At 52.9% G+C, this 10,191-nt stretch overlaps 1 protein-coding gene across 1 annotated transcript in view; it reads left to right on the forward strand.

Moving 5' to 3' along the window:
- Positions 1–6,140, forward strand: part of COTL1 (coactosin like F-actin binding protein 1) — a 46,825-nt gene extending 40,685 nt beyond the window's left edge. The window contains exon 4 of the mRNA XM_047790159.1: positions 4,856–6,140. Within this exon, the coding sequence (XP_047646115.1) occupies positions 4,856–4,966 (111 nt within the window). The 3' untranslated portion in view covers positions 4,967–6,140. The remainder of the gene's footprint in view (positions 1–4,855) is intronic.
- The last annotated feature ends 4,051 nt before the right edge of the window (positions 6,141–10,191 follow it).

The raw sequence follows: 10,191 nt of genomic DNA on the forward strand, positions 1-10,191 counted from the left end.
ACTTCCTAAATTTGCTGATTTTTTTTGGCCATGCCTGTGACATGTAGAAGTTCCAGGGCCAGGGATCGAACCCATGGCACAGTAGTGGCCCAAGCTGCTGCAGTGACAGCCACCGGATCCTTAACCAGCGCCATAAGGGAATTCCAAATTTCAAAAATTTGAACTTTTGCATACACCCATAAAACACCTCCCAGATCAAGACACGGAATAGTCCCAGCCCCCTTTCTCCCACCCGAAGGCCCCCTCCCCTCCTCCGATGGGCTGATTTATAATGGATTGTCCTTGACAGAGCAGGTTATTCTTTCAGACTCTTTCTCGTTCCATCCAGATCTAGGCGGCCACCGGCCATGTGGCTGCAGAGCATGTGAAGTCTGGCTTGTCACACTGCTGCGCGCTGTGCTTATGAGCAAAATAACACATGGGCTCGTGGGAAACACAGGATGTGGAGATTCCACCAGCGGCTTTGCAGACTGATTGCCTCTTAAAGTGACGAGACTATGGATGGAGTTAGATGAAATACTCTTGCAGTGAATGTCGCCTGTTTCTTTGCCACATCTTCCAGTGTCGCTCCTTGAAAATATAAAGTTCCCTGTGTGTTAGCATCGCTCTTGGCCCTAATGATCTCCTTGGGGGTAGGGACATGCCCCCTGTACCTTGTAGCCTTTTTGTCCCCTGCCTCTGCCCCCGGAGGTGTTTGGCGGTGCCCGGAGGTGCCAGGGACAGTGGCTGGGAGCGCGGAGGCGTGAGTGTGGCGGGGAGGGAGGTGGTGCTGCTTTGGGCTGATACGTTCTGTGTGGTTTTCAGCGCTGACTAGTCCTTGCAGCCGTCTCAGGGCCTGGGTGTTGAGCCCACGTCGCGGTCTGGCTGTCCACTGCACCCTTTGGGCTCTTTTTCTGCCTCTTTTTGAAGAGTCACATTTCAGCTCCCTCCCCAGAGGGGCTGGTGTCTCCCTGCCGCGTCAAAAGCCCTCTCCGTGAGGACCATGGAAGATGCAGAGGTGCAGATGTGAGCAGTTGTTGGGTTTAGGTTGACGCGGACTTTTGGGGGACTCTTTGCCGAGTCCACACCCTGAGGGGAAGCACTGGCTTACCTTTGAAGCCTCTGGCCACCCCACCCCCTCCCCCTCCAGCCCCCAGCCTCCCAGGGTGGGGGGAGCCCTCTAGGTCAGGCCTGCTCGGACCACTTGCATGTGGCTGGCTGCCTCCTGCCTGCCCTCTGGAGGATGGGGTTGCTCCCACCGTAGGAGTGGGTGGGGTTGCTTTCCTCTCTTGCTCTCTCTCTATTTTTTAAAGTTTTATTAAGTAGAGGTGGCTGACATTGTTATGACCATGTGTGCTGTACAATGAACTGCTTCAGTTATACGTGTACACACGTCCTTTCTTTTTCACATCCTTTGCCTCTGTAGATTATCACACAACACCGGATAGAGAGAGGTTGCTTTTCTCCATAATTTTGTTTCACAGGATCATTTTTTGGCACATCTTTTGGTTTTCAACCTGTCTCCGATGTACAGCCTTTAGGGCTCCTTCACTCTGTAGCTGGAGACAGAGCTTTTTGTAAAGGTAATTTTGTTCATTTATATTTATTGTTATGTTACTTTTAACTGGGTTCTGCTACCCCGGTTTGCACCTGTCGGCTTTGATTTCGATTTTGCACATGCGTATGGTTTCAAGGTGGAGTGTGCACAGCTCCCCGTGCACTTCCATAGTGGCTTTCATAGACCTGATCAAACTTCTTAATCTGAACTATCCAGTGGCCAACAGCCCCAAGCCTGCGTGTCCTGGCGTCTCTTGATTGCCATATACAGCCGCCCCAGGGCAGGGGACTTTGGACTTCCTTCTATGGGCATCTTGAGCTGCAGGTCTCCTCCTCCTGCTCCGTTCTCTGCCCCTCCCATGGCCATGGGGCTCAGGTTGAGGAACCTGTGGCTTCCGGGTTCCCCTTTTCTGACGCTGCCCTCCCAGCAGAACCCTGCCCTGTGTTCACTTGCGGCTGATGACTTAAGAGACCCTGTGCAGCCCAGCACAGCCGACTGGGAGTCGAATGGGTTGAAAGACTGCTGAGTCATCTGGCCAGACCCAGCCTGTGCGTCTTATCTTTAAAAAAGAAAAAAAGGAAAAGCTAACAGACTGAGGGAGGCTGGAGAACATGCGTGAGGCTGCACCTGGCACCTATTAGTTGCTTGATAAATATCAGCCCTCCCACTTCCTCTTTCCTCTTAGGAAGGAGGAGGCTTGGCCTGCTGAATATTTACCTTAGGACGATGAAACCTGACCTTAGCAGCTCTCCTGGTTTAGTCTTTCTCTCTATTTTTTTTTTAATTGAGGCAAAATTCATATAACATAAAATTGACCACCATTTAAAAACATAAAATTCAGTGGCATTTAGTACATTCACAGCCACCCTCTCTATTCAGTTCCAAAACATGTCCATCACCCCCAGAGGACACGGTGACCCTTCTAAGAAGGCCAGTTTTAGAGTCAGCTGAACCTACTAGCTGTGTGACTCTAGGCAAGTGTCATCGTCTTTAGGCTTTGTTTTCTCATCTTATTTTATTTTTTTGTCTTTTAGGGCTGCACCCGCGGCATATGGAGATTCCCAGGCTAGGGGTCTACTCAGAGCTACAGCTGCCGACCTACACCACAGCCACAGCCACGTGGGATCCAAGCCACGTCCTCAACCTACACCACAGCTCACGGCAACACCAGATCCTTAACCCACTGAGCGAGACCAGGGATCGAACCCACAACCTCATGGTTCTTAGTTGGATTCGTTTCCGCTGCGCCACAGTGGGAACTCCTGTTTTCTCATCTTTAAAATGGAAATAATAATGATCATTTTACAGGATTGAAAAAAAAATAGTTTTATTGAGGTATAGTTTATACGCCATAAAATCAAACTCACCCTAAGTCTCTTCCTGTCTCCAGCTTCTAGAAACCTTGTGTCTACTTTCTGTCTCTGGATTTGCCTTTTCTGGACATTTCACATAGATGGAGTCATACAGTATGTGGCCTTTCTTTCTTTCTTTCATACGGTATGTGGCTCACAGCAGCTTGATGTGGGATCTCAACTCCTATTATCAGGGATTGATCCTGGCCTGCAGAGGTGAAAGCCCCGAATCCTAACCACTAGACCACCAGGGAACTCCCAATGTGTGATCTTTCATGTCTGGCTTCTTTCACTGAGCATGAGGGTTTTGAGGTTCATCCCTGCCATAGCGTGTCCCATTCTTTTTTCTGACTGAATAGTATTCCATTGTGTGGATAGGCCATACATTCATTTACCCATTCATGTGTTGATGGGCATTTGGGTTGTTTGCATTTTTTGGCTGTTAATGACTAATGTTGCCATGAATATTTGTGTTTGGAGGTGTTTGTGTGGATGGATGCTTTCATTTCTCTGGGGTAGATTTCTAGAAGTAGAACTGCTAAGTCGTATTCAAAGGTTTTGAGAATTAAGTTCGCTAATGTGTGGCCGTGTCAGGTACACATTAGGTGCTCAATAAATGGTGGCAATTGTTTACTTTGTTTTCATGTGGACTTTTTTTATGTGGATGATTTTCTGACTTTCAGACTTTGGTCATTTTCTCTGTATTCTTACCTGTCCGCATCCTGAAAATTTCCTTGCTTAATGGAACTCTTTTTTTGTCTTTTTTTCTTTTCTAGGGCTGCACCCACAGCATATGGAGGTTCCCAGGCTAGGGGTCTCCTTGGAGCTGCAGCTGCCAGCCTGTGCCAGAGCCACAGTAATGCAGAATCAGAGCTGCGTCTGCAACCTACCCCGCAGCTCACGGCAACACTGGGTCCTTAACCCACTGAGCAAGGTCAGAGATCAAACCCGCAACCTCATGGTTCCTAGTTGGATCCGCTAATCACTTAGCCATGACAGGAGCTCCTGTTTATGGATCTCTTATGATGCATATATTAAAATAACTGTCGATTGTTCATGGCTCAGGGTTATCTGATAAGCCATATCACCTGCTTCACTCTTTATGCCACTAGCATTCGGGAGAGCTTCATGTGTGCCAGGCTGGTGGGGTATTAGGGTTGAACACACGTGTACCCTGAGAGGGCACAGTGATGTCATCCATTTGCTCATCCCTGCAGTCCGATCACATGACATGGTGTTTGTTGAATGAATGCAGGCAAAGCCTCTGCCTTCAAGTCACTGACTGTGGCTGGCGAGCTTAGGATATACTTTAGTGTGTTCAGTGCCCAGACCTGAGACCAGAGGCCCTGAATCACCAGGACCAGGGGTGCCTGAAGTTACCTTGTACCAGCTGATGACAGCCAGCGATGTCTCTTCCCAGCTCCTCATACAGCTCCCTTGTCCATAGCTTGTAATCGACCATCATGGGAATATTTATACTATGGAAACAGGGAAAACTACAAACGATCTCCCCTCCCCCCAACCTCCGCCAGCCCTCTTTTCTGCAAAGCCTGGTGTTACTTTCACCAGCACACCAGCCTGCCTTTTCGGCTTTGTCTCTCATTATTCTCCTGACAAGATAGGTTTTCACAGATGAGGAAACTGAGGCATAGACATTGGCAAGAACTTATCCAAGGTCACACAGCTGGAAACCGACAGAGTCGGAGTCCAAACCCAGTCCTGACCTTGGCCTGTTTCCACGGTCTTGGGACTGCATGGTGTCTGGACTTTACCCATCTTCTGATCTCTAGTCATGTTTTTTGCTTTTTTTTTCCCTCCCTGCCAAACCATTCTGGCACCAGATTGTCATTTTGATCGTTTCTTAGTATTTTCGGTGCCAAGACTTCCTGGTGTGTTGCCTGAGCAACACTGAGTTCCCATCTCCTCCTTTTTAACCGGAACTCTGTGTTTCATTTTGTTCTTGCAGAATTTCGCCAAAGAGTTTGTGATCAGTGATCGGAAGGAGCTGGAGGAAGATTTTATCAAGAGCGAGCTCAAGAAGGCCGGGGGTGCCAATTATGACGCCCAGACGGAGTAACCCCCGCACCCCGCGCCTTGCCAAAGTCATCTGCCTGCTCCCCGGGGGAGGGGACCGCGGCCTCAGCTACCAGCCCATCAGCCCACCAGGGAGAGGAGACGCGATGAGAGGCAACGCCCGCCACCCCGTCCGCAACCCAGCTCCCCTCCCCGCTTCCCCTTGTGCACCTGCTGTGTCCCGTCCCACGAAGCTCATGGAACATCTTTCTTTGCTCTTTTTTCTTTTCTCCTCCCCCCCGACCCCTTTCTCGTTCTAAACAAAAATCATTTGGATGCCAAGGTCACGCACATCACCAGATCGGAGGTGCCTCCCGCGGTGACCCTCTCCTGGCATTTCTTAACGCACAGGCAGCCTGCCCGGCCTGACCCATCAACCTCGCATCGCTTCTGGCGCCTGGGCCAGTGTCGCTCTCTTGTTTTCTTTTTTTTGGCGCCCGCCTGCTTCCCACGGAGGAGGCAGCCACGTGGGGAGCCCATCCTCATCGCGCCCTTGTCGCGCCCCGCTGGCCAGGCTCACACCTCCGGGAGTCCCTCCGGAGGCCCCCCCCCACCCCCCACCTCCATTCCAAGTTGCCTAAGCTCCATGTCCATCAGAGACGGTGCTCGGTGGAGAGATGGGCAGCCCTGACTCAGACCGAAGGAGGAGAGAGGAAAATCTGCCACCCGTCAGAAGCGGCCCGTTCCCCACCCTTGGGATGGCGCTCTCGGGATGGCGGGGGGTGGGGGCAGAGGTCTGAGTCCAGATTCGACGGGAGGTGCTCAGGGCTCACATCCTTGGGCTCCCCAAGTGACGAGGACATTAGGGGTGCAGAATGGGCATTTAGGTCAAAGCGGTCCTCTGCACGACAGCACAGACAGCAGGGGACAGAGGCTCCCTGCTCCGTCACAGTCACCACAGCTGTGTGTGCAGCGCCCTCCCCCCCCCACTGGGGGGGGGGGGAGCCAGAAAGTCTATGGTTTTAATCCTCGGTGGCACCTCACACAAAAAGGATTTTTTTTTTCAAAGAAAGATGAGGTTGGCTTGGTTCTTCATGCGCATGTTAGGTAGGGCTCTTTTTCTCTTTTCCTTGCTCGTTTCGTCGGGGGACGTCTGTGCTGTGCTGGGGTGGTGAAGGCATCTGCACTCAAAACGGTTTACAGAAATAAATTTTTGTTTTGTTTTGTTTTTCAAAAAACAAGGCTGTCCGATTTGTCTTAGAAAGCATCTCGCCTTACTGGAAAAAACCAAGGCGGTTTTCCTATTCATGTTTAATTGGCATTTTCAGAGCTCTGGGGGGCTGGGCGTATTCACATTCAGGGGCTTGTTTAATTTTTAGCAACAACCGAAAGACACAGGGGCTGTTTGTATCCTTGGTTTATGGAAACGGAGGCTCCGGGAAACTCAGTGATTCACCTGAGGCGACCCAGCTAGAAGGTGGCAGAGCTGGGATCCGAACTCCGGTCCCCCGGTGGCCCTGGCACTGGAGCTCGTGAGGGAGATGGAGAGGCCCTCGACTGGAGACAGGGAGGAGACAGCAGGCATGTGATGGGGGTCAGAACCCTCCGCCCCGAGTGTTCGGGGGGAACTGGGAGGAATCGTCCCGAGCTGGGCTGTGACATCCTTTCTGAGGTTGTCCTAGAGCTTGAAAATGGGATTTCCAGCACGCCAGCCCCAGTGGGAATGCAGAATCAGGCCGGAGGAGTTTCAGGGGCACAGCCAGGTTTGGAGAAGCTGCGAGGGGGCGGGGAGGGTTCGGGGAGAGGACACAAACCCGAATTGGGGGACAAAGGAATCCTGTAGGGCGTGGGCAAGGCCAAGGTCACCCACTGTCGGCCACGCCCCTCTGCTCATAGCTGTGTGGCTCTGGGCAAGTTACTTAACTTCTCTGGGCTCCCGTGGAATCAGTGGCAATAACTCGGAAGGCTTGAGGCGCAGCAAGGATTATGTGGGTGCCCAACAGGGCTCAGTCCTCATCTCATCAGGCCTGTCACTAGGTCCTGGGGATTCTGGGTGCCCCAGTTTTTTTCCTGTGCCTAGACCAGAAGGAGCCAAACTGGGTCTCTGGCTTCCTGGCCTTTGGGCTTTTTTGCTTTCAGAGAACTTGGGACAATTAGAGATGTAGATAAGTCCCCTTGGGAAGAAAAGCCAGATTCTCTGGGGAAAAAATTACAAAGGGCCTGGGCCTGGTAAGGGCCATCCAGGAGGGCTTCCCTGAGGAGGTGACAGAGAAGCAGGCAAAGGGCTGGAGGGACGAGCAGACCAGGGACAAAGTCTGTGGGCAGGTTTGCGGAGGGTGGAGCTGGGTTTGTGTGTCAAGGAGCATTTTTTTTTTTTTAATTTTAAAAATAAAGTATAGTTGATGTACAGTATTGTGTCCATTTCTGTTGGACAGTGAGGTGACTCAGTCCCACATAAATATGTATATTCCCTTTCTTGGATTATCTTGCATCGTGTTGTATCCAAAGGGACTGGATATAGTTCCGAGTGCTGTACAGCCAGACCTCACTGCTTATCATTCTAAGTGGTACAGTTTGCATGACTAACCCCAAACGCCCTGTCCATCCGACTCCCTCCCTTCTCCCCCCTTGGCGGCCACAAGTCTCAAGGAGCTTGGTTTTAATCGAAAGCTGCAGCTCAGGCCTTTGCTGGGATTTCAGAAAGCGCCTGATGGGATCTCGAGGTCTTCAAGGGCAGAAAGCCCTTGCCTTTATCTCTTTATCCCCTGGAGCTAGCATCTAGCACATACATGTCTGGTCGTGTTGCCTGGAGCTGCCTCCACCTGCTCCTGTCCCTGCCCAAGGCCTGGATGCTCATCTGGCCTCCCTCAGGGGCTGGCAGGGGCTGGGGGCTCTGGAGACTGGCATCTCTTTGCTCACAAGTGGTCTTTCAGCAGCTGGTCCAGCTCATCCCCAAACGATGGTGTGAAATGGCCACCATGTTGATTTTGGGGGACAGGGATCTAGGAAATGCTGGGGGAGCTGATTCTTACAGGCAGGAGCTCTGCTTTGGTCAGATTGCCTGGGCTGGATGCCCAAGCCCACTGGGCCCGCAGCTGATGGGCTGTGGATTGACAGGGTCAAGGCCAGGACCTCCCTGTATGACAGCCGGCTTCCCCAGGGTGAGCATCCCAGAAGACGAGGGTGAGGCTACCTGGCCTTTGCTGACCCAGCCTCTGGAGTTACAGAGCAGCATTTCTGCTGGGGGGCGGGGGGGGGGATTGATTATGAGTCCTCACACTCGAGGGGAGGGGACATTGACCCCCATCTTTCAGTAGAAGAAGTGCCAAGTCATGGGACCTACTTTTTTTTGGTCTTTCTAAGGCCACACCTGCGGCATACGGAGGTTCCCAGGCTAGGGGTCTAATTGAAGCTGTAGCCGCCAGCCTACGCCAGAGCCACGGCAACGCCAGATCTGAGCCATGTCTGTGACCTACACCACAGCTCATGGCAACGCCGATCCTTAACCCACTGAGCAAGGTCAGGGATCAAACCTGCATCCTCATGGATGCTAGTCAGATTTGTTCATCCACTGAACCACCACGGGACCTACTTTTTAAAGCACCACGCCTGCTGTGACCAGGCACCAAGCTAGGTCTGGGGTGCCTCATGCTCGGGGGACTTGCCTGGGGCTGGGGGTGGGGCAGGGACACCTTCAAGGAAACCAGCTGGTAGTGCCCTCTGGGGGCGGGGGCAGGGGCGGGCTGCTACTCTCGGCTGATTGATCCCTGGGGGAGGCTTCTCTTTCTCTTTGCCCCGCCTCTCCAAGGACGTTTCCTCTCCAGGGGGCTCTCTGAAGCCGGAAAGGGGGGCCCAGCCCCCAGGGCCCCCGGGTGGGGGTGGGGGTTCCTCCTGCTGCCCCCGCCCCACCCCCAGGATGCGTTGTCCTCTCTGCTGCTTCCTGTTCCCTGTATCTTAGTCACAGAAGAGATGAAACAACCAAAAAAGGGCGGCCCTGAGGAGAGATGACTCAGCCAGGGACCGGAGCTGCTCTGCGCTCAGGCTGAGTCAGGTTGGAGGTGGCCAGACAGGTGGTCGGGGCCAGTGCCTCCGAGGCCTCTCTGTGCTTCAGTTTCCTCCTGCCGATGGCTCCACCACCTACAGCCTGTGTGACCTCGGGTGGGAGGCTTAACCTCTCCGAGGACTAGCCAGGGCCAGGCCGAAGTTCAGCGGGGCAGGGATATATTGTCAAGTATTTGTGAACAGAAATAGAGTCCATCTGGGAGTTCCCGTCGTGGCTCAGTGGTTAATGCATCTGATTAGGAACCATGAAGTTGCGGGTTTGATCCCTGGCCTTGCTCAGTGGGTTAAGGATCCGGCATTGCCATGAGCTGTGGTGTAGGTCACAGATGCAGCTCGGATCCCACGTTGCTGTGGCTGTGGTGTAGGCCGGCGGCTACAGCTCTGATTAGACCCCAGCCTGGGAAATTCCATATGTGGCGGGAGCGGCCCTAGAAATGGCAAAAAGACCAAAAAAAAAAAAAAAAAAAAGTCCATCCATCCACACCTTGTAAGTGGCTGAGCCAGGATCCAAACCCAGGCAGTCCTGGATTCAAGCATCTTTCCATGAGCCTCTGCTGTGGGGTCTGGCCCAGGAGTGGGTGAATGAGTCCCCTCCATTCTGTCCAATAGGAAGTGGCTAGTTAGCCTCACCTGGGTCCCCAGGTGCCTGCTGCCCAGGACAAGCCCCCCTGGCAGGGGCTCCCTCCAGGCTGTAGGCAGGGTGAAGCAGGGATTCCAGAAATTGGATTCCGACCCAAAGAAAGAGAGAGAAGTGGCAGCCAGGCCACACCAGGACTGCGGTGCCGTGACAGTTTCCAAACCATCACTTGTACCTTCAGTTTGAGACAAGAGCAGAAGAAAACTGAAGGGGTCTCATGGGGACCATGTGATGTTCTATCTGGGTGCCAGGTGGCTACACGGGACTCGCTCGAGGAATGACCGGAGGGGTCCCCCGCGGAGGCAATTGCACAAACATCGGCTGGCTCGCCTCACCTTGGTCAGAATGTGCAGAGTCATCACCTTAGACGCCGTAACCTAAGGGAGAGAAGTTAGGAATCTGGCTAACAGCCACTTGCAAATCTGGCCAAAGAAAGAACAGGTACAGGGTGACCTTTCAGCAGAACAGCTGGGGCACGATGTGGGAAGTCACGGGACAGGACTTGGAGGGAAAAATCGCACGTCTGCCACGGCTTTAAACCCTCAGCTTCCCGCCAGCCAAGGGGCCGGCGACCTCCCGTTTTGGTTTGC

The sequence above is a fragment of the Phacochoerus africanus genome, chromosome 8 (genome assembly GCF_016906955.1).
Source record: "Phacochoerus africanus isolate WHEZ1 chromosome 8, ROS_Pafr_v1, whole genome shotgun sequence".
Taxonomy (NCBI): Eukaryota; Metazoa; Chordata; class Mammalia; order Artiodactyla; family Suidae; genus Phacochoerus; species Phacochoerus africanus.